The 25,177-nt window shown below is 38.0% G+C and overlaps 3 protein-coding genes across 3 annotated transcripts in view; 1 reads left to right on the forward strand and 2 right to left on the reverse strand.

Annotated features, from left to right (window-relative positions):
- Window positions 1-1,010, reverse strand: part of LOC139963862 (sushi, von Willebrand factor type A, EGF and pentraxin domain-containing protein 1-like) — a 31,211-nt gene extending 30,201 nt beyond the window's left edge. Inside the window, exons 1-2 of the mRNA XM_071965072.1 lie at window positions 998-1,010; window positions 174-458 (exon numbers count right to left, since the gene is read on the reverse strand). Coding sequence (XP_071821173.1) covers window positions 174-258 — 85 coding nt within the window. The 5' untranslated portion in view covers window positions 259-458; window positions 998-1,010. The remainder of the gene's footprint in view (window positions 1-173; window positions 459-997) is intronic.
- On the reverse strand, window positions 451-6,656 carry LOC139963863 (uncharacterized). The gene is made up of 6 exons (XM_071965073.1): window positions 6,511-6,656; window positions 5,262-5,386; window positions 4,721-4,747; window positions 4,017-4,109; window positions 2,628-2,783; window positions 451-2,166 (listed from the first exon to the last, which is right to left on the reverse strand). The coding sequence occupies exons 1-6, from the start codon at window positions 6,545-6,547 to the stop codon at window positions 2,086-2,088; spliced, it is 519 nt and encodes a 172-aa protein (XP_071821174.1). The 5' UTR covers window positions 6,548-6,656; the 3' UTR covers window positions 451-2,085.
- Window positions 6,657-7,012: 356 nt separating this feature from the next.
- On the forward strand, window positions 7,013-14,785 carry LOC139964051 (uncharacterized). Its single transcript, XM_071965373.1, has 3 exons — window positions 7,013-7,603; window positions 10,964-11,064; window positions 11,940-14,785. The coding sequence occupies exons 1-3, from the start codon at window positions 7,326-7,328 to the stop codon at window positions 12,140-12,142; spliced, it is 582 nt and encodes a 193-aa protein (XP_071821474.1). The 5' UTR covers window positions 7,013-7,325; the 3' UTR covers window positions 12,143-14,785.
- The last annotated feature ends 10,392 nt before the right edge of the window (window positions 14,786-25,177 follow it).

Consider the following 25,177-nt stretch of genomic DNA (forward strand, 5'->3'; position numbering starts at 1 on the left):
TGTCAGCACGATCCAGTTTTTACTGTGGTACAAAACTTTAAGATTTACAGTAGTTAATGTAACCTCTGTGTGAATCGGCTGGTAAATACTATCCATTCTGCGATAATTGCTAGTTGAACGGCTCAGAGCTTAAAGAGAATATTTTCTGATTTTGCTTCTTATTCAATACTTACGGTTCTCATGACTCTGGCACTGGTTCCTATGAAATTGAAAATTTAGTATAATTAGGATGACAAGTGACCCAAATTTAAACTCCATAACGAACTGTCTGCTTGGAGAGATGATGAAACGGAAGTGAAGTCGCTCCTTACTAACCGTGTTACAGACGGGTGATTCGACCCAAGCTAAAGAATCGGTGAGAAGAGAACGTCGCTCAGAAATTTGTTTGAGTTTTTGCGTCGCAGAAATGAGAGATATTTCTGCCAGTGTTTTTCTTTGCTGAACCCGTTGTGGTGACCCTTTACATATATGTAGCAAAAATTAGGTAAACATGCACGTTATGTAGATTCAAAACGATAGTTTCAATACGTGCTTGTTGATGAATTAAGGAAAACAAACTTTCGAAGCAGATTCAATTTTTTTTATTCTAAATGCACTCTGACCAGGTGGGTTTAATGGAAAAAAAAGCTGTCGCAATCGAAACAAAGAAATTTATTTTCTGTTGCCCTTATGGCGCGAGCGCTTTACCGTAAAATCACTGCAAACGCCCATATCAGCATGTTCATTACACAAATGTAACCTATATATACTCGTATCGTCCACTTTTTGTATCCAATTTCACGGAGGAAACGTCTGAAAACACCCCCTTGCAATGGAAGGAAAATGACACAATTTAATAGTAAAGAAAACCGCAGATAGTAAACCCTCTATGCAGATGCATAGCATAAAATGTTCATTTTACTGCAGTAATCTACGCTATAAGAAAATTAAATAACTATTTTATATTTCTGTCTTTGTCCTCTAGTTCCTATTCCCTACCCTCTTCCCTTAATCCTACCTTTGTCCCTCCATTGTTTATCTCCTACCTCTCCTCTTGCCCTTTTGGTTTCTTTCTCTTCTCTCAATCCCTTGTCTACTAATCCTCTTTCATCTATCTCTTTGTGTTCACCATGCTCTTTAACCTGTTTGTATTCTGTGCGTGCATTAATCCCTTCTGTTACTTGTCATTTAGCCTCTGAAGAAGATCCTGCTAGGATCGAAACGTCAAGCCAACTAACGTTTACACAGGCTCTTTAGTGGATAAATAGTTTGCTAACAGTTTATTTTATTATGATTTTATAATTCAGTTAACTTAGCAAAAATAAGACCTTTGAATGAAAAAAGAACAAGAATCAATGTTCACAAGCGAAATCTCAGCAAAAAACACCCTGGTAATTAATTGATGTTTCGATGCAATTTAACCAAAACTATATCTCTACAAACGGCATGTTGAGTTTGTCAAATTGTTTCACCTAATTGGGACTTAATTAGGGAGTAACTGTGATTTCAGTGACGTTGCCCAGAGACCTTTTTAACATATGTATTATTCATATCCATCATCCAAATAAAACTGGCATGAACATTATTCGGGTAGAAAACTGTGTTTGTCAAGGTAATGAAGTCCATTGTATTTATCATTTTTCTACACACATCTCCCTGCTAAACATTAAGATGGAAACTTTTATCAACATAGGAAAAGCTCTTTTGACAAGTTTGCGGAAGGAGTCATCCAGAAAATGCTGCCTAGGCGTCTCAATTAAGAATCACAAGACCATGAAGAATTGTGCAGAACGAAAAAAGCAAGAAGATGGAATGAATTGAATTATTCACTTGGATTTAAGTGACAGAGACAAATAAACAAAATGTTGTAGCACTTAATTTTAAAGAACCAAGAAGCAATGTATCCACAAAACATAAACTCGCTTTTGCTCTGGCAATACGAAGAACTTTAATATGATTTACTTTTAATATTTGAAATTGTCATTTGCTATCATTTTAATATCCGAAAAGACCCATCGCGCGTCCTGCCACCTGACTAAATGACTGCTTCCTAACAAATTCCGTCTTTAATTGTTTCACCCATAACCGAATTATAGCCGCGTATCTTTAAAGATGACATTCCTTCTTGATTGCCAGCTGTGCGAAACAAAATAGGGTTCCAAAACTCGTTCCTGTATATTGATATGTCTACCAAAGAGGAAAGATAAAGAAAGGAAGAGAGGGAGGGAGGCAGAGGGCAAAGAAAGAAGAGGGCAGAGAAAGAAGAAGGCAGAGGGCAGAGAAAGAAGAGGAAGAGAAAGAAAAGGGGAAAGGAAAGGAAAAGGAAAGAAACATGAAAACCGTGAGGAAGAGGAAGTAAAGAGATGAGAGGTTCCACCTCTTTAAAACAGATTTTCATTTATCAGCAAACATGTCATCTACACTAACATTTAAGCAAGTGTTTAGAAATACAAGAAATGAAAATAGCGAGGAAAAGGACACTAAAATGATGGATAATAGTAGTAGAGAAATAAATGTAGTTGCCATCTCTCTTGAACATACTTTCAATGGACTTCAGCAAATATGTTTATAGAATCTTACGTAATAACGTTTGTGTGTTTTTTTTTTCAATAAAACAAAGGTGATTCTGTTTATAGCTGCTAACTTACTGGGACAGGGTATCCGGGACAAATAAGATCATCGGATAGTAGAAGTACAGCAAACGTCCTGGTATCATAGTTCGGATTTCTATTTTCATAGTAGTGGGCAGACAATCCTGATATTGCATGAACCAACAAAGGACACCAATCATGTGATATCTGTGCCTAGTAAAAAAGAGAAAACAAAACTTTACGATAGAAATATTTCTCTGATTGTTGGTACAGCTACTTGAGTTTTATGAAACATATAATATTAACAGCATAGCCATCGTTTCTACTACTTACTACGCTTATAAATGAACCCCAGATAACTAATTAATAAATTAACTGGAAATTGGATGCCGAAACCTAGTTATTTTGCAAAATGTAACGCCAAATAGAAATCATCGTTTGAACTTCATTCTAGCACGTCATTTATATTCAGCCTTTTCTGACTTATTCGAAAGTTGTGTATCCGGTTTCCATTATTATGCACAATAAGGTATCCACAGTTGCATTTAAATGTGCAACTTAACTTTGTTTTAAGCACATGTGATGTGGATATACCACCGTGGGACCTTTCGAATTTGATGGCAAATCGATACATTTTCATATTGTTTCCTATCTAAGTCTTCACACCTCTTGGTAAATTGCGCCATTGTTGCCCATTCAAATCTAGTGTAAATTTAACTGCATTGTGAACTTTGTCAAACATTGCCTGTTAATCTGAAGAAAAGAAGAGAGCCCGGACGTATTAGCTTGAGACTGCGACCATGTGGATATGACCGGTTGCTTGTCCAGAGAGGATACAAAACTTTCGCAATAGTCAGAACAGGCTGAATAGACATCATGTGCTAGAATGTTCATGGTGTTCGTTTCGCAAGTAAAGGTATGACTATCATGTAACCTACTTTATAATACCTTATATACCTTTACTAATAAAGTAAAGAGGATTTCTATCAGTTATTCTTATCAAAATATTTATAACAAATACGTATAGAGGATAAATAAAAATTGGGGAAACAGTTGTACAATTATGATTCTAGTTTTAATATTATGATTCTAACCCCTCCCCCGCTCCCCCACCTCCACCAACTCATAAGACCCTAGCAACGTCCCTGAATATATTCCGTTGATAATAGCTTATAATGAAGTCTAATCACCTCATCATAACATCCTACCAGGCTGATTGAAAATGAATCTAAAAGTCCCATTTTCGTTAAATGAAATTCCCATGTAAGTTATGTCGAGAAAGCAGGCGCTCGCATCTTAAGTATATAGTTGCCTGATTTTGAATACCATAAAGCTGAGTTTCGTCCAAGAGTAAGCAATACAAAACTGTATTAAACAGTATAATCATGGCTAATTTTTTCCGCAGGGACTTCCTCCTTAGATATTGAAAAAGACATGTCAACTAACCTGTGTACGTTTATTGCATAATTCACGGATTACGGGGTCTGGTGAATACTTGTCGCAATTAAGTCGTGAACACATGCCTGTAAAGGACTTCATCTGTATGTACAACGAATAAAACACTGTTAAAGTATATTTGTTGTGTATGATAATCTCCTTCAATTTTGTTCGAAAACCTCTTTTGTTTCCAAGATACACAGATCTGAAGTTTTGATAAATCTGGGAAAGTCATTAAATATATGCAAAAAAATATATGCAAACTATGAAGTATAGAGTGTTATTTTAGGCCTTAATAAGTTATCTCCTATTTACAAGCCCACATATATCTTTTGAATAATATGATGTTGTTCCTCTCTTCAAGGAAGATAATAAAGTATTTCAAAAACAACAAAAAAATGAATAACGTAACAGAAAATTAGGCAATCACTCCCAATGTGCATAAATTGACTAACGTTTATACATATATACATTAGAATTAAGAAAAGACTTGTAAAATGGTAAATCTTTGATGGGAGTTACAACTATTTTCATGATTTCTAATGCCCATTAAAGTGATTTAGGACAATGTTGTTCAAAGTGTCCGGAGACAGTTAAAGAATTGCTTATAGAGCATGGAAATTCGAAAGAGAGAGAGAGAGATAGAGAGATTGAGGAGAGAGGGGGAGTGGTGGGTGAGAGAGAGAGGAGGAGGATGGGATAATTTCACTTACTTTGGACAGTTTTCCATCTTGGGCAACCTGTGTGAGAAGTAGCATTAGTATGTCAGGACGAATTGCTACACACGTTCGGCACTGTAATAGATGTAATCATGATGGTTCTTTGGGAAGATATATTCCCACTGTCTATTGTTACTTTGGTAGTGAGGACATAAACTTGAAACGGTAGCTGATATGGAATGCGAGAAACAAACCATCTCACACCTTTAAGGATACAATTAGTTGATAACAAATAGTGACCATTATATTATGACATCACTATTTCTGTAAATTATACATGTTCTCATATAACGCCCGATGTATAATTCATACAATAGATAGTCTTTTTTTTTAGTTTTCGTTAGTCATTGACCTCTTTGAAAAGGGATCATAGTTGAACTCGGATTTGCTCATTCAAATCAAACCATTGGCTAATAAGCACATATGATTTCTACTTCCATCTTCTTTTCTTTTTTTCTTCTATTTTTTGGACATATAAACATCCAATACAGAGACCCAATGCACGTGGCAAGTGCTTTCCTCCAGTGAGACTTACCTGGCGATGTATGGATCTGACAAGTTGAATTTGTATTTTGACAAAAACATGACAAAAGCCCCTGTTAGAACCACTGTTTGGTGGCGTTGAAACAGTTATATCAACAATGTAGACAGGAATAACAGCTAGAAATACAAAAGTACCAATAAGATGATATAAACAGAAAGATATTTCAAATGAATTATAAATTTGTATGCAATAGCAGTCAGTGTTGAGGCAACTCTGTTTCAGATTACCTACAGATCACGAGTCTAATGAACCAAGAGGCAGGGGTGAAGTTGATTACAAAGGAATTAGGTACAAAAAGGAAGCCAAGAGCTGCCCGTAGGCCGTTTCGTACAAGAATGATTGGCATCTAAAAACTTTGGTGTGAATTCAAAGACAATTCCGGACCTCGTAATGAATGTGCATTGTGACAATCCAGGCAATGCTTAGATATAGACCAACGAATAAAGAGGACTTTACGATCGTTCAGGAGCCTGTCCATTTGTTCAATGAGTTTCCGTTGTACTTTGCTTTTGGGCTTAATTGATTACGCTATTGGTTAGTATTCCATTGCGGTGTATTAATTTTGTTACCTTTTGGTTATCATTGCTAAACTTTAGAAAGTGGGTGAGAGCTGGCAAGTATCTTTATTGTACCAAACTCTCTTAGTTGCTGCAGAAAAGTTGCAAAGAGTAGAATCACGATTTCTTTCTAAAAATCATTTTTCGACTGACAAAAGAGCGAGTAAAAATAATGAGTGAAATTCAAAACTAGTCAACATAGTCACCTAAAATATTTTGGTCGGTTTCAGCAAGTAGTAGTTAGTACATGAACATGATGAATTACATCAAGAAATACATGAAATCAGATATTTGTGTTAGAAACGCAAGAAACGGTGTTTTACCGAAGAGGCAAAACTGAAGATAAGAATAGGTGGTTCAGAGTTGTGTTTCATGTTTATGTTATTGTCCTGAGTCAATAGTTGCTACGAAAATAAAAGTTCCGATATATTTTGTTTGTTGAAATTAAGGGAAATATTTTTCTCTTTCTTTCTTTATTTTTTTGTTAGATGGTCATTGTGAAATGTTGATCTAAGAACTACTTATATGAACGCAGTATGTGTATTTGCATATTCCTAACATGATATCAACGTTTCAAAATAATTTCCGGAAACATAAAGACCAATTAAATAACGTCCCCGTGCAGACGCTTTATTATTATTCTTTGAGGTTATAAGGATCATTAGCATAAAAGTTATACTTACCCAATACAACGAAGAAGGAAACCAAAGAACGTAACATCTTGTCAGTAATGTTGTCCAAGATCTTCTTTGCTCGTGGTATCCGTTTCGTAATATATCAACAGAACAGACGAATACGTGGTACCACGACTGGTGTCAAAGTTCGGGGTACTTTATTTTTTTTTTAATTGAATCCAATTCTCAAGATTTATACTGCAGTTTACCACTTTTCTCCCCGCATGACTCGCGTCACCCGGAAGGCAGGAATATCTATGACGCCACGTTCCTTGGTTAATTCCATCGATAAAGTTGTCAGTTGAAAGTTGTCATACCAAGAAAGTCATTTGACGTATTCCGTGATCTGTGCACTCAAGTAATACTTTACCCAGTTAATTTCTGAAGCCAAAGTGAAGAAAATAAAGCGGAAATAAACAACTCCCTGGTTAAAGTGCAGTCACATTCAGTCGATCAAACTGAACACGCAGCGCTTTCACGGCGGGGATTCACGGTTGAAAATGTGCATTTAAAGGCGATATCGCTCGTAGACTTTTTTTTGAGGGCGCTGGCATTATCGCGGTTTCAGCGAGGTTTAATGGGACCCCTATTAATCACGTGACCTCGGTGGCAAATTTAGATCAGTGAATAGCACAGGCAAGCGTATGCGTAACAAGCCCGTACCCATGCACACAATTTTATAACACAGCATTTCAGATTACTGTATTGTTTACCGCAAAGGATTTTCGTACGCGATAGTTTGTTGTTTGTGTGCCTTTTGAGTAAAGAATACTGTACGATTTTCGTACAAATACATTCGATTAGACTAGAGTATAGTGACAATCATGGAAAAGGGATCAGGGCAAGGAGAATCGGGCGAAAGAAAACGACCTTATCCTGGAACGAGGGTAGGTTCAATTGGAGGAAAGCCATTGTTGCATGGACCTGACAAAAACAGCAGTGCAAAGGAACAACAGCGAAGAAGAGATGCCACGAAGATCTATCTTCTACGTTCCTACGTAAACTGGCAAATGGAGAAAGAACTCTACAAACATGTCCACGATTTGACTACTGTTAGCAACGCAGATTTCGCAGAACATTTGCTTCAGGATCACACAAAAAGGTAATGATTTGCTAAGCTAGGCTAAAACTGTATAGGGTAATACTAGTACATAGTAGTACTACAGGGTATTGTCCTAGGTAACTGTCAGTATTGCGAAGTACAGAAAACTGCAAAGTTCGGAAACCCCTAAGAAATACACGATTTCACCATTATAACCTGCAAGCGAGAGCCAATATCACTAAAAACTAGGAAGCTACAGTTATTTCCTCTCCAAAATGACCGTGCGCAAGTATGTACGTACATATCTGTCAATAAAATGAAGATAGTTTTTGGGGTATTTTAAGGTTAGGTGTTCGAACTTCGCAGTGTCTATGCTATTGTATTTGTAACATACATGATTTGATGAGCCTAGGCTTTGTAACTAGGTCTATCATTCATTATTTTTTCCAATGGACCTAGCGTATGCTAACCTTATCATACTTATCCTAGCACAAAATAGCAGTAAGTTGTATTACTGAGTCAGCATTATCACTGTTTGTGAATGCTTGTCATGAGGATACTGTATAGGCCGTGGCTATTCTTACAACTAGTGGTAACAATTATTTATAAACTATTCTTACGACAAAGGCAAATTCATGTGCTGTAAAGTAAATAAAGCAACTGCGCATGTAGTAGGGGTAACCCTAAACATAACCCTAAACCTCAATCCTAACCCTAACCGGAAGTTATTGTTACTCCTCGTTGTAAAATTAGTACTCCTTATCACTGGCGGATCCAGGGCCTTTGTTTGGGAGGGGCCAAGGTGGCATTAGAGTGATATGGGGGAGGGGTCTAAGGGGAGGAGGTGCCCCCTTCCCTTTGGAAAATTTTCTATTGCTGAATGCCCTCAGATGCAATTTGGTGCCACAAAAGTGTACAATGGTGATGTTAATTTACTTCTAAAAAAATGTTTCCCAGGTGTAATTCTCTAAAATATTTATAAAACAAAGTTCCGATCATCTTTCTCAAGAAATTTTATTTCTCATAGGTTATAAATTTCTTACAACCAGCCTGTAACTGCAAAATGGTGTTAAACTGTAAATCCTCATGCTCATACATTTACATAGCTCCCAACTTTTGAGAAGGCAAATGCTGGTCCATGCCACGAATTGCCGTCCTGGGGGAGGGGTATAAGGAATTTTTTGGAATCCTGGTGATGCCTACATGTAAAATGGTGGCACTTAGAAAGGCTTTTGTCACCCAAAGTTTTCTGAGAAATATGCATTTTTTTGTGTGTAACATCAATAAATTGAATAGTAGGTGATAATTCATTCTTTCCCGTTGCATGAAAATGTTCGCTGCTTGCCCCAATAAAATGAAATATAGACTAATTTGAGGTTCAAATGATGCTGTAAAGGAGGTTTTATACTCTATTATGCAAAATGTTAAAGAAATGATGGTTGCTAAGTCAAAATTTGATGCAAATTTTTTTTATGTATACTTGACAATTACAATGCGGTTTTTTCGGACGCTTGTGCGGGTCAGCGGTGTTAGAATGCGGGTCTAATTCCCGCGAATTGCGGGTCAGTTGGGAGCTCTGTATTTAATTATAAACCAGAAAACGAAAAGGTTTAGACTAGTCTACCACTGCTATTCCTCTCGATTTTTTTAATTTCCAATCATATGATTTAGCGGATGTTCGGAAACACTTTTTAGCTCACCTTTGGGGGGGGGGGCATGGCCCCCTTGGATCCGCCAGTGCTCCTAATCATAAAAATAGCAACTGCCCATGCGTATCGGAAATTATTCTTACGACTAGTCGTAAGAATAGCCACTTTGTACTGTATACAGTTAAAAATTAAATATCCTTCCTAAAGAAGACTGACAGGGACTGGGGGTCTTTAGTTTCACTCCTCATATTTATGCCATGGAAAGCTGGGCCTTCTCATCACCAAAAAGTAAACTGTTTTTGCCTCAACAAATTGATGGAAATATATTTTCTAACCACTAGGCCTAGGTGATCTGTTCATCCCCACCCCCTCCAGGTTCTAAATTGTTATCAGCTGTCCTTGTTTGAAGAATAATTCTTGTGAATGAGCATTTGAAGAAAAGCCACACCTATGCCCAGTCATAATTAACTAGGCATATAACATAGGACTAAGACCTATAGTATTAGTAATAAGTATCTGAAATTAGTGTTCATAGTAACTGTATTCCCTAATTTTGTAATATACACCAGTGAGGAAGGCCTACTGTGCTGTACAAGTACAACCACATGGATCTGCAATTTTTCCTATAAAAATAATGCATCTACATAAATAATTTAGAATCACTCCTAACTGATTCACATGTTTTCACACCGCTGCGTATGCAACTAGACCTTAGGTTTTTCTAAGGTCAGCCACAGCCAGCATATATGCAATCATTTGGGCAACAGGGTGTTATACTGTTATCTACTGACTGTCTGTCCATATTCCAGCAATCATGTGTACAATTCTGTGTTTGGGATTTTTGAAGGAACCCAACTGCTATGCAAGAAATTAGGTAAATTAGCCTCACAAATTGAGGGACCATATTACATATAGCTATACCTATATAAACCTTTATATAGCCATGCCTGGAGGTAAGAAAGTACCAGTTTTTTGGTGTAGGCCTGATGCTCATACTTTATGATGCTGTGCTAAGTTATCATACTTTTTTATATATAGTCATTACTATGCTTGTTTTTGTTCAGCTTCTTGTGAATGATCTGATGTTTAGTGTTCAAAAATTATAATATCTATTAAATTTGGTGGCCGAAACTATCTCTTGTGGAGAGTAATCTAGCGTTAAATTAATGGTAGTCTGAAATCAAGCTATTCATGTAAACAGGAATTTTTCACAATGGTGGGCTTATGTCATGGAGTAAGCTAGCATCTCAATTCTCACTCATGAAACCAACTGCTCACATAAACAGGAAGCTTACACAGTAGGTAAAAAATGAGTGTACATCAAACTTTGATCAAAAGACTGGACATCTTTTAGCGATATGAAACCAATCAGTTCACTAAGGCAGGAAGTTTACATAGTAAATTTTACATTGACATGTGAGCTCAAAGTTGTTGGGCAAGCAGTTGGGCACACAAAATTATCCTTACAATTCTTGAAAGGTACCGCGGTTTATGGATATGTTGAAGAAGAGTATGAAAGAATATCTCATCCTTATCTGGGTTTAAATCAATGTGGGTTAACAATATGTTATTATTGAAATCTGCCTAAGTGTTTGTTTGTTACTTTTCTCTTTCATACTTTTTCTTGGGTAGGTATGATAAAAACATGTATGTTTGTAATGATTTGGTCATTACCAGATTCATTACGCATACAATTAAGCTTGGGGTGTACAGTAAAATTACTGTTTCAGTTATATGATTTACGGACAATTTTTTTTGTTTCATTGTATAGGTTTCAAATGCATCTTTTCCGGAAAGATGCTGAAAGTCAAACAGAGGCATTCTCAGCAGCTGTCACCACAGAAAGATCAGTTGACACTCAGAAAGGAGAAGGTAAATTTATATGTTTATCCTTGCCCTTGCATGAATTACAGACTGGAAGAGCAGTGCTAATCTTATCTGATCTGATGTGATCAGAAAAATAATACAATTTCATTCTCATTAAATTCCAAAAGAAAGAAAAAAATGGTAGCATATTGCTCATCCACTAAAAAGCATACATGTGTATGAAAATTTATAAAAGTAAGTGGGCCTGATATTATCAGGATCTTCTTTAGAGGCAAACTGACTAGTAACAGTAAATTCAAGAGACACAATAGAGCCTGGAACAGAGAGGACATGGTGAACACAAAGAAAGAAGTTAATGGTGTATTAAACAAAAGGAGTCAGTGAAAGCAGAGGTATTTAGATAAACTGTGCTAAACTGCGTACAAAGCGAGGATTAAGTAAGGAGAGAGGGCGAATAAACTATAGCAGAATACAGAGATGGAGCAGGATAAAGTTAGTCATGTCCTTCCTGTATATTGAGCCCATTCAGTTGAATGGTGCTAGGGCATTCCGTCCACTCACTCTATCTCTGCTGTGGTGTACTGTGTCTGAGATGGTTAAATACGAATTTAGTTACCTGTTGGGACATGTCTTTAATGGTATGATTGGGCAGCTGAAAGTGTTCCCCTACTGGAGTCTCCATTTTCATGGTATTGACTTGTGACTAGAACTGCTTCTTGAGGGTGGTCTTGGTTTCACCAACATACTTGTAACTTCAATGTCCTCTAAACTCAATGACACCATTTAAATTGAAATATCAGTTTCCAGTGCTGCATAAGTGTGATAAGTTCTAAACAAAAGGTATATTTTTAGTCACAGCCATAGAAGCTATAGCAGGATACTTGCAATCTAGTAACTCTTGTTTTATGTAATCTCTACAGATACACCTGATCCAGTTACTTCAACACCTCTCAAGAAGCCATCTGCCAATGTTCTGTCCAATGTCACCAGTAGGATTAGATATGGAGCAGCATGGGAGAGAAACCTCAGACTATACGAATACACATTGCCACATTTACATGATCCTGAACAAAAGAGATCATACATATGGCAGGGACAAGCACTTTTCCCAGACATTTGTTGACAGGTTGTGCGACATTCACAAACGTTGGATTAGCAGCTATTGATACATCTGCATCTCCAGATTGAGATAAATTGCTTTCGTCTATTTTGTTCGATAGTAGCTATGACTGTGAATCAGGAGCTTGGCCACCCTCTAAGTCAAGGTGGGCAAGGTTGGGGAAATTCAATCAAGGAGTAACAATCAGAGAATGGCCAGCTTTATATTATTGTATATAGGCCTACACGCACAGCGTGTATAAATATCTGTATCGGTTTATTTATACTGGTGTTCATTTCCGTTGCCAGGAAGGGATATGATTTGAACGTGGGGGAGGGTGTGGGGGTGGGGAGGGGGTCCCATTTGAAGTGTCCAAACGATGCTAATCTTTACATCTATCTTCTTGAATCACATGTACCCCTATCGACACGATCAATCAGTCCTGTCTCTCACCTCCTCTCATGCACTGGTGTATTTATTTCCTGGCAAGATAACAGTTAGGCATAGTAAGGGTCAGAGATCATCACAACTTAAAGAGTTGTGCGAGTCCCTGTGGTCTCTTACATCCTGGTAGCAGTAGAGAGAAGAAGCCTAATAGATCGGAAACCATAATCATCTTCTGTTGTGTCTTATTTTCCAGCATCCTTGAAACATTATATCCTTCCCCTTTGATTTGTTGATGTCATAAAGCTGTATTTATGTTGTTCATTATTTAATTCCAGTATTTAGATTGTATATTCTCCTTGTGTATTTGACAGTATCCCAGTGATCTCAATTTTTCTGCTCTTGTTTTTTTTTTCTCTGTACTTTCATATCATATCTATCTCTACCCATAGCCTCCATCTCCACATTTTCTTTACTTTCTTCCTCCATCCCTTCATCTGTCTTTCACTCTTTCTTTTTTTGACCTCTTTCCTCCCCTCAGTTTACCCTGTATGTTTTAGTTTGCCGACTCACCGCCCCCCCCCCCCCGCATCTCACCCCCAAAAAAGTTCACAAGGTTGACAAGTCTCCCCGTGCTAGTCCCAAGCTATACACCCTTGTTGTGGTGACCGTTCAATATACTTGGGGATCAAATGGAAAGCCTCACCCCGACCCCTTATTCCCAGTGTAATGAATCGGCAAATGGAAGATTATTCAGAGTTGTTCGTGATGGTTCAATGATCTTATAGTCAGGCATAGGCCTATATGGTTCTCTTTGTCCTTCATTGCCGTCGAAGTTTGAAATGAATTAATCGTGCTAGGAACTTCCGGGCAATGTTTAATTTTCTGTGGCAAGAAAAAAAGCTTCCCCCAGTCTCTCCTGGTTGACATATAGAGCCCGTACGCCTATATGGTCACACAATAGTATAGATAAGTATGATCCATGCAGACAGCTAGTATATATATTTTTTAATTCAATCCAGTTTCAGTTAAAGTTTCGAGCTGTAATTCGAGTCAGTCGTGATGAGGTGCCCCATGGTGGAGCTGGGTAACCCACCCCAACCCCGTTGCCGACTTTCTGGCATTTCGTTGGGAGCCGTTCGGAACAAGAAGCAGGATAGTCAATTCTGGGAGTACAGTACGCTGGAAAGCAATACACTGACGTGATTTAGAAAAAAAAAGTTTTTTGCTTTGACGGCCGATGCTCATCGAGACACTTTTCAATGGAAATAACTATTAGTTTATTGTTCATGTACTTATTCCCTTTTTGCCAGTCCTTTCTAAAGAGGGTGGAGCCGCCCCTTATGGCAACGTATTTTCCTTCCCTTTTCCGTTCAAGTTTCGTTATTTTTTAATTCGGGTCAAAGGGGTGCAAGGACAGGGTTTACGTGCACCGGTTAGGAGGACAGGGTGCAGGTAGGGCAAGTGCTCTGTGATCGCCTAAAGGGCCCGTTGCCAGGAGTTCAAAAATAATTAAATATACATATTTATCTGTATATGGTATATGACATAAAATGCTTTGACTTTCCCTCCTGATATATAACTAAAATTTATATCTAAAATACAATGTAAGCTGTGACTCTGTCTATGTATAATTAATACCTAAAGTGGCTAAAATACCAATTGTTTACACATGACGGACTTGACTTTACGTTTGATACCCAATAGTTTGTAATCACTTCAGTCAATTTTTTCACTCATTCGCGTTTGTCTTTTTGTGACACCAGTCAGCGTGAATCAGACATAAAGCTCATAACTATTAGTTTCTTGAGCTGTTTCTTGACTTCGACTGCTCACCATGTAGGCCTAAAAGAGTAAAAGCAGGGAACTGCTAGAGTAGCAGCTCCCTGGTCAAACTATTACGCCTGATGCAAAGCTCGACCGTAACTTATACTGTACAGCCCATTAGTTGTGAAAAAGTTCTGAACGTAAAACAAAGCACAGAGTTTTGTATCACACAATACACACGAAAACGCAGCGTAATACCGCACACTACTGACCAGGGAGTTGTTCCATAACAACTCCCTGTACTGCCACAGACAAGAAACTATGCAGGAATTTCGCCAAGGCCACCGTTCAAGTAACCGAACCCGTTTATTGCTTACTAGCCGTAAATACGGGATTGGTGAGAAATTACGAGACAACAGGATGAACCGGTAGAGGGTAGTATTGATATTATTTTTGTGTCGGGTGGTGTGAAGGACAGAATTTACGAGGAAATTACGAGCGATCCCACCTTTAACAAAAAAGTAAGACAAATCACGGGTTTCAGTTTAATTACCTAAACTTACATTACCCAAACGAGCTCCGGTCGTTAACAGCAAACAGTCGTTGTGTAAGTTATATTGTCACCGTTTTCTTCGACATCCCCAAAATAAAGATTTGCAACCTATGGATCATTCAACCCCACTTCGTACTCACGACGTGTATCTCATTGAGTTCTTTTTATAACAATAAGAGAAAAAGCTTTTGAGTTGTTTAACTTTTAATTTTTGACTAATTAACCCAATATTACGTGGTGATGATCAAAGTAAGATTACGATCGATCTAAGATATTAGTGGAACATTCAATAGTTAGTTATTCGAAGTTCCCATTCGGGACTAAATATTTACTATTTATCTATATAGGTATAGATGGTGACGCAGATGGGGATACTGAATGAGGCACAGAGGTTTTGTTCTTTCCTTTTAACAATTATTTACAAAGAAAGTTACTCCAAATAAGAATTCATGAAACATCATTAGATGTATCTTCAAAGTTGTTTTCTTCTCAAGTAATTGGCTTTAGTCGATTAATTGTTAACTTAACTCATTACCACCATTTGCGGAAGATTTCCTAGTAAGTCATGCAGAAGCGACTCACAATCTCGGAATAGCACATGTCATAAGTGTAGCTCCAAAACGTTGGCTTTCAGTATTACCGTCAACGCGTGTAGCCCCTTACTGCACGTTACAGTACAAGCTTTTCGTCAACGAGAGAGTTGTTTTCTGTCAACAAAGGGACACAGTTTAATCCCTGAAGCACACGGAAAGGAACTTTCAAAAGAATATAAGGGAAAACTCGAACTTATTCATTAACAAAAACGAGCCCAACTTACTTTCGGAAATGGACACTTTTCAAGTTTATCAAACAATTTGGCATCGTACCCCATGAGTCCCTCTCTCACTATCGTTACTATTATCGTACTATAGTACTTTTGACGTCGCCCATAGAATAATTTGTAACTGATCCTACCTGTTGATAATGCACCAGCCTCTGCCATTATGCGGACGCACTCTGTACGGAATTCATAATATGCTAGGTGCATAGGTGCACATGTGCAGAGGCCCAATGAATAATTGGCTTATCAAAGTGGCAAGCTGACCGAAGTCAGTCTCTTATATTCATATTTAACGTCCATGCATGATTATGAATTGTCAATTGTCAACAACAATTGTCTGTAACTGGACGACATACATTAATCTTGGAGTAACTCGAACCGGGGACATTATGATTGGAAGGCACCGGCGTTAACCACTGAGCTAACACCCCACTAATGTCTATGAAATAAAGCGACAAATGGAAAATAACATTATGAAGCAGTTTATAAAGGACAAGGATATTATTTGCTTGTCAGAAACTAAGACAGCTGTAAAAGATGATGAAATATTCCCAGGTTATACAATTATTCGTGCAAAAAACAATTCCCTGAAAGAGGCCACTTCGGGGGTATTCATGGCATCGCGTTGCTTATTTGACACTCACTGGGTGGAACGTATCAAGTTATCTCAGAAATTTGCTCAAACACAACTCTATGGATAAAGAAAGTTTGACCACACTGTCTTTGGTAAAGACCTACTACTTAGGGCTACGTACTTTCCTCATGAGGGTTCTAAATGCCATGACTTGAGTATCTTCGATGATCTCACAAGCGATTGCGTTCAATTCAATGCCTCAATCTGTATTTGTAGGGGACTTTAATTCAAGATCTGGACACCTGAATGACTTCATAGGCTTTGAAGATGAGATTTCTGAAATAGCTGGCTTAGATACAAACGACAGTGAGTTAAATTCTAGAGATGAGCTTGAAAAACTTGGAATTTCTACGGTAAGATGCAACATGGACAAATGCGTGAATAACAATGGTCGTAGACTAATTGATTTGTGTCGATGCCTTGCACTGTCGATTGCGTTATTTTACCTCCCCGGACTTACTTCCAAATATTGATGAATTCTGTGTAGATATCTTCGATAATTTAATGTCTGATAAGTATAACCCAATTTTTGTAAAGTTCCTGAATAGGAACCCCGGTGGTCATTCACACTGATAGGAGCGTTTGAAGTAGTCAAAGTAAGTATTGATGTTCGGAGAAAAGCCTCAAAGAAGGTTCTAAGTAAGGATGAGAGGAGTATAACAAGTTATTGTAACCATAACAAGTATTGTGCCTACAAGTTGGACTTTAAGGGCTTATTAAGCCAATCTACAAAAAGGACAAGATCTAGTTCGATTTAGATGCATGATATTCTTCAATCGAAATTTGAAAGTTATTATTTCCATTTTAGCTCCGTTTTGTGCTAAGATAAAAAACCTTGTTATTATTTGTCACGTCAATTGCTTCCGCTTACTGTAGTGCTGGTGCCACAGTTTCAGAACTTCTACCTGTAATCTTATACTTTTGTTTATGTCTTTTTTGTCTTTTTTCTTTTGGTCTTGTATCTCTCTCGTGACTGCCATCTGAACTATGTTATGTGTCATCTCTATTTATAAATATATTTTTGCCTCTTATACTTCCTTGGAGGATACATTGCGGATATAAACGGAAACGAAAACAAATAATCCACTTGGGGAAGATGGTTTAAAGTAGGCACTATTTTGAATGTTTATGTCAATGTTTGTACGTTGGATGTCGATATTTGGAGATTTTTTATTTCATAAAATATTATTTTTTGCTTCTTTTTAAAGAATTATGAGCTAAATAAAACCATAAAAAACTCATTTAATGCCTAGCAATCTGTTTGTTGATACAATGATAGATAACAGATTTAGCACTTCCGTCGAGTGTAGGCCTAGTCGTGGTATCGATTTTATTTTGTTAACTTTATATCCATTCCTGGCATTGACGAAACTTAATTGCCTATAACTACAGTGGCACAAGTCTAATGTACTATTCACGGTAGGCGGCTTAAAATATTTGAGTGAAAGCATTGGACAGTCAATGTATTTGTCAACTGGAATAAAAACACAGATATTAGCGAAAATATGACATACTACCGTATGGTATACATGCATGTTGGTACTCATTTAATTATGCAAAATCATAACAGCTAGCTAGAAACGTTGGAAACAACTGACAAACAACTGTGGTGTCAACAATGACATTACAGTTGTTTGCTTCAAGTTCACATCAGATGTATACTCATCTACAGTCATGGGAACAGTTTAACTTCAGAGATACCTGGAATTGAATCATTCAAATTTCACCGGGATGCCAGACGCAGTTATTTATGAGACCATGGATTAAGTATAACCCTTTCAGGATAACACTTTCATGATGGGACATTTAGGTTGAAATGGTAGTATAACAATAAGGGGTTAATCAACGGTCTAGCGTGCGTTACTCACAGGATTAATGCACGATCGGGGGATAATGCAAGCGATGCACGAGGGCGGAGCCCGAGTGCATCCAGGGTTCCCGGACGATTCCCCCTGGACGATTCCCCCCCCCCCGGACTATTACCCCCCGGACGATTCCCCCTCGGACAATTCCCACCCGGACAATTCACAACCCTGATATTGCCCCCCCCGGACAAATCCCACCCGGACAATTGCCAACCCTGACAATTGCCCCCCGGACAATTCTCACTCCGGACAATTCCCACCCATGACAATTGCCCCCCCCCGGACAATTTCCCCAAGGACAATTTCCCCCGGACAATCCCCTTCCTCGGAAATTTCGACGATTGATTGACAGCCGATGTAGGCGGGGTTAAGACTATTATTCCAGTAAAATTGGTGGTGTGCAACAGGAGATTTCAGTTTTGGTTTCGATGACAATCGTAACTTATGCATTCATGCGGGTGGAGAGTTTGTGTGAGCCTGTACGCATGTGTGTGTGTGTGTATGTGACGCCCTTAGCTCGTAAACACGATAACTCAACAATGGCAAGTTGGATTGAAGTCATACTTGGTACATAGATGCGCCATACTGAGTAGAAGAACCCTATTGGTTTTGGTGCTCATCTCAATAATATTAATGAGGTCACAGGGTCAAATTTAAAATTTTCAGAATTGAATCATACTTTGTGTGAGGTGTTGGTATATAGCGGGTACATGATAATGCATGTTCAATGTGATATTATGCACATTTATTAGGGGGCAGGGCTTGAGTTGATTTTTGATAAAAATAGCTTTTAAACATGGTAAGTTGACATATAGTAGGTAGGTCCACAGTCAGTGAAAGAACCTTGATCAATGTAATCACAATCGGCAAGGAATCACAATATGCCCACTGGCTTTTTGGTTTATATTTTAAGAAGTATCATTAGAATAAATTTAAACTCTTTAAAATAGTATACTAAAGATTCGCCACTTCGTCAGACCGGTATGACCTCTGGTAAGAGCAGTGGCATTGTTAGGTAAAGCTAAAGGTAATTTTGTATTTTGTTTTTTTAGAAAACCGCTAATTCTTTTGAAATTGGTTGCTCTTGTGTTTTGTTATTTTCGCCATTTACATCGCTTGTTTTGACTGACAAAAATTTGCAGTGTTTTGTTTTGCGTTATTTATGTTTAAATTCTTGAAAGTTTAAGAAGTCGTTTTTGCTCGTAAAACAACTCAACCATAAACGATCCACGACTCTGTCCCAATTTTGTATGTCTCATGTGTCTACAATCCCCGCCAAAATGACGGGACAACAGTACCATGAATACAGTGCATGCATATTGGCTGTCTTTAGAACTCCCCACCCCCTCAATCAATGTTGGGGTATAGTAGCTATAATGCATAACAACAGTCTAGAGCTTCGTGATTCCTTGTCTTTGGATTTGAAGCCAGATATAATTGTTTACCTAGCTCTGTTGCCTTCAGGTGACCTTGACCTTAACCCAAAACAATAAGAATCATCTACTCACTATGGGTAATCCACCACCGAAGTATGAGGATGATCTGAACTTGCGTAATCCACCTAGAGTGGTTACAACCGGCGTCACAGACACACACTTACATGCACGCATGCAAATCTTCCGCCTCTGGCAAGGAATCAAAAAGTGGTTCTGAGCAATTTTTATCGAAACTACATTTGGCCACGCCCCTCAAAAATATTAATGAGATGCAGTAGGGTTCTAACCTACACATGCACCCACACCTCCCACCAATGCCACCAAAATAAGTTTGAACAAAATCGGACAGACGGTTGCCGAGATAGTAGCATTTAAAGAAATTGTTCGAAGCCCCGCCAAGTCATGAATTTTAATGATATTGGCACCACAAACAATAGGGACCACCTACTCACTATTCCCAAGTATGGGAATGAGTTCAAACTTTGCGTCATTGACTTACCATGATTACGAGCAATTTTCAACGAAATTACATTTGGCTCCGCCCCTCATGAATATCAATGAGGTGCGATAAGGTATTAACATACGCATGTACCCCACCTCCTACCAATGCTACCAAACAAGTTTGAACAAATCAATTTGTCCGTCCGTCCACTTTTTAATATATATTAATGAGATTGGCACCAACAACGATAGGGACCACTATAGATAACCTACCCACCAAGTATGAGACCGATCGGATCTTCATCGTTCAGTTATCGTGATTACAAGCCGGCGTCACAGACAGACACACGCACACACACATGCGTGAATGCATATATTCCTGTTGCCTCTGGCAAGGCATAAAAAAGATTCAAATAAAAGCCTCTACCCGGAAACAAATGCAGCTAAAGCGCGCGAAGTGCGCAGAAAATGTTAAGGTTATCTAGCTAGCATGCATGTGCAAGGAGTAATTAATTCTCACAGCATCAATGCAGCTTGTGCGCGCAAAGCGCATCAAATCTCTTTTTCCAAAAAATTACCAAATTGACGCCCAAAATATTATCATTGTGTCAGTTAAGCTATAGTATACACAATGCACGCGAAACAAGAAAGTGTTTTGGTACTTTGTCTCCTAAACTACAGTCGTTTTGCTATTTAAGCTTTTCAATTCAACGGCGTTCGTATGTTTTCTACATTGCAAAATTATTACATTGGTAGCGTGACAGGACGAAAGTGGTTATTCAGATCTCTACGTAAGTAGACCAAAGTAAACCCATATCTCACTCCTTTATGTTGAAAAAATTAAGCGAAAGTCATTCTCTACAGAGCAGACATGGTTTACACACAGAAAGTGGAAATAAATAAATATATCACTAATGCACGAGAATCTCGCACAAAGATACGCGTTGTTCGTATCTTTAACTTCGTGAATATTTTTTCTCAAGTGAGTTGGGCGTGTTGGTTATGCTAATATAAAATAATATCGTTCACACGCACAGTTTTTATTGGTACTTAGCGTTATAAAATCGTCCCAATTGGGTGCTCCCGATTGACAATTTTCTTTTGGCTATTGTCAGGGGGAAATTGTCCGGGGGGGGGGGGGAATAGTCCGAGGGAAATTGTCCGGGAGGGTTATTGACCGGGGGGTAATTGTCCGGGGGAAGTCGTCCGTGATGGGAATTGTCCGGGGGGGAGGGAATTGTCTGGGGTGGGAACTGTCCGGGTGGGAATTGTCTGGGTGGGAATTGTCCTGGGGGTAATTGTCCAGGGGGGAGTTGTCTGGGGGTAATTGTCCGGGGGGGTAATCGTCCAGGGGGAGTTGTCCGGTAACCGCATCCAGCGATAGCATTAACACCCGGAGTGCATTAATCATGTGAGTAACGCACGCTAGACCGTTGATTAACCCCGTTCATTCATACACTACCATTTGTGTGGGGGGAATATCATAAAACAAAACATTTTTGGTTACATATAACCAAAGATTTATTAAAGTGATGCCCCGTAATTTTACCGTGCGTTACTCACAGGATTAACCACGGTCAGCTGACCTGAATGGACCAATAGGATTTAGGAATCTTTACTACGTATGAATGAACAGTGTTTTACGAGGGGGAGGAGGCAGACAGGGGCCTCCATATTACCACCCAATGACATCGACTGGTTTAATTCTGGTTAATCATCTTTTGCCTGCATGCAGTCAGATAGTTGTACAGCTATGGTTTTAATTTGGTTTACCCTGTTTGCCCATTATTCAACAAGCTTCGTTGGATATTTGGCATTTGTCAGGCTTTAAGTTTGATCATTGCCAGGATGCATGGTAAATGTCACATTAACATTTTATCGTTATTTACTGTAAGGAATTCCCAAACAAAGGACTGGCCAACATAAAAGCCGAAATGATTGTGTCTTGACCATGAAACACTTTGAAACCATAACAATCCAGTAACTCGAGGAAAACGAAACACCTTAAGTCTTGAAGAAGCGTAAATAGAAATGTAGGAAACATTATTTTAAACCATTTCTGACAAACAGCATGAATTCCAATTTTAGTTTACTACGAGATGAGTCTCGCAAAACATTTCTCTAATAGCACAGCAAAATGAAATAATATTGCATAGGCATAGAAATTAGGGATGGAGGTAATCATTTTTAATATAATTTTTATAACGATATTTCTCATTCTTTTGTAATGTACGACAGTATGCCCATATATGTTCTGAACGAAATCACGTTAGACTTGTTGATATAATGATACTGTGGCCGTGCAAATGAATACATTATCTTTAAAGTATATACTATACATATAACGTTATAATTAGCAGCTATTTATATATAGTATTCCCATTTGAACCACCCGATACACATAGAGAACACAGTTACTACTGTAAATCTTACAGTTTGTATAACAGTAAAAAGTGGATCGTGCTATAAATCGGTAGCATGTGCTATTAGGATTACAGTAAGAACTGAGGATATGTGTAATTCCAACAAATCCGTTTGGGATTTGTTGGAATTACAAATATCCTCAGGTCTTACTGTAAACTTAATAGCACATGCTACCGATTTATCAGATTTGTCAGCACGATCCAGTATTTACTGTGGTCTAAAACCTTAAATTTACAGTAGTTACTGTAATCTCTGTGTGAATCGGCTGTTTGAACAGGTGAAATGGGTTTCAGTTATTCAGCGGTTATTTAGGATTATTGATGAACGAACTGGCACTTAATTACGTTGCACGATGCAATCTTAAGAAAGTTGTCACGTTTCAACATACTGCACGCGTTATGAACTGCAGGAACGGATGACGTGCATTTAGAATTGAAGAGACAATCTCGCTTACCTTGTTGTGAAATAGTATAGGAGTATATGTTACCTTTACCTACCATTACGTTTCACTTTGTACGGTCACGTCGTATACACTCGCTGTTCGCTAAAATCCCTTTTATGTCAAACGTATTAGTCCTTTATGCCTGACACCAAGATATATGTGCGTTAATATAACAAGCTATATATATCTTATCCCTTCAGTTCCTTTAATAGTTGCCAAAGGACCGAATATATGGTAAAATAGGGAGCATACATTTTCTAAATATTTCTCCCTGTATATAATTAAGAAGAACGCACCAACCGATTCCAAGTAATCAATAGGCATCGATTGAGATAGAGATAATACAGTCTTCTCATACAAAAAACAATAGGAATTTACACACTATTTGGCCAAATTAATACTAACTCAAATATTTAATTAAAGTTGGTTAATGTAAGGTGATTGCTCAAACCTTTGCTACACCTTCAGACAACTAAGTTAAACTTAACATTTACCAAAGTGTATTATTATGGTAAGACAAAGAAGACTATACCGAATACTTTTAGACATACAAAATGAAATAAAACAACATAGTGTGCAATATTTGAGGGTTCTGTATCACATGGGAAAGACATATCTTTCACGTGCAGTTGAGTTACCTGTCAACGGTTCCGCGTTGGTTTCAGAGTTGCGTCTGTATTCACATTTTTATTTCCAATCTTAAAGTCTGTCCTTGAAATACGTGGACGAATAGATTTCATCCCAAAAGTACTTTCACTGGTATCCAAAGTTTTAAGCACGATACTGGTGAAAGAACGTTTGGGATGAAATGTATTCGTCCACTTATTTCCTATCCACGGCTTAGGTCACATTATATTCCACCATTCAATCTGCACCTAAATATATTGAATGGACAGAGATTCTTTTATTTTTGCCATATACACCCGAAAAGTGTTTGCAGCCTCTGACCGGCTTGTAAACAATGTTCCTATTGTTAGGAGGCTATTTGAATCCATTGGATATGTAACGTTGTGGGCGTCTTATATGTAGCCTCAATGTTAGCTCAATTAGTAATTCAATTAATTAGTCAAACAAATCATTTAACATGGAAAGCAATGCAAAAACAATTACACTAATTTATGTCACCAAACTTTCTGGGCGGTGGAATCAGGGCGGTTGGAACTTGAGGCTCCAAACAGGGGTTTGTGTACAAAATTTCGGTCAAAAATTCCAGTATTTTTTTTTCTCAACAAAAGAACCGTTTTTATTGAATTTTTGCAACAACGTAGAACGTTCGAATTAATCTTACAGTTTTCATTCATCTTTAAAAAAATTGCAACAAACTGGCACTTTCTTTAAATTAATAATGATTAACTAAAAAAAAATGAAAAAAAGGGGTTCTTTCAGCTTCAAAATCACCCGATACTCACAGAGACCACAGTAACTTCCATAAATCTTACAGTTTTGTACCACAATAAAAACTGGAACGTGCTATAAATCGGCAGCACGTGCAATTAGGATTACAGTAAGAACTGGGGATATGTGTAATATCAACAAATCCAGTTTGATGGGGGGTTTTTTTTGGGGGGGGGGGGATTTCTACGGCAAGATGCAACATGGACAAATACGTGAATAACAATTGATTAATGACTAATTGATTTGTGTCGATGCCTTGCACTGTCGATTGCGTTATTATACCTCCCCGGAACTATACTTCCAAATATTGATGAATTATATGTAGATATCTTCGATAATATAATGTCCGATAAGCATAACCCATTTTTTGTAAAGTTCCTGATTAGGAGCCCCGGTGGTATATTCACACTGATAGAAGCGTTTCAAAGTAGTAAAAGTAATATTGATGTTCGGAGAAAAGCCTCAAAGAAGGTTCTAAGGAAGGGTGAGAGGAGGGATGACTTTAGGAACTTTGTGAGTAACACTGACCTTAGCAACATTTCGGAACGTCTTGATGGTATCCAGCCGATTCACGCAGCGAGATTACAGTAACTACTGTAAATCCAAAGTTTTGTACCACAGTAAATACTGGATCGTGCTGACAAATCTGATAAATCGGTAGCATGTGCTATTACGTTTACAGTAAGAACTGAGGATATTTGTAATTCCAACAAATTCCAAACAACTGGATTTGTTGGAATTACACATATCCTCAGTTCTATATAACTGTAATCCTCATAGCACATGTTACCGATTTAGCAGAATTGTTAGCACAATCTAGTGTTTACTGTGGTACAAAGTGTTTATATTTGCAGTAGTTACTGTAATTTCTGTGTAAATCAGCTGTCAAAATGGGTAC

Source organism: Apostichopus japonicus, chromosome 22 (genome assembly GCF_037975245.1).
Source record: "Apostichopus japonicus isolate 1M-3 chromosome 22, ASM3797524v1, whole genome shotgun sequence".
NCBI lineage: Eukaryota > Metazoa > Echinodermata > Holothuroidea > Aspidochirotida > Stichopodidae > Apostichopus > Apostichopus japonicus.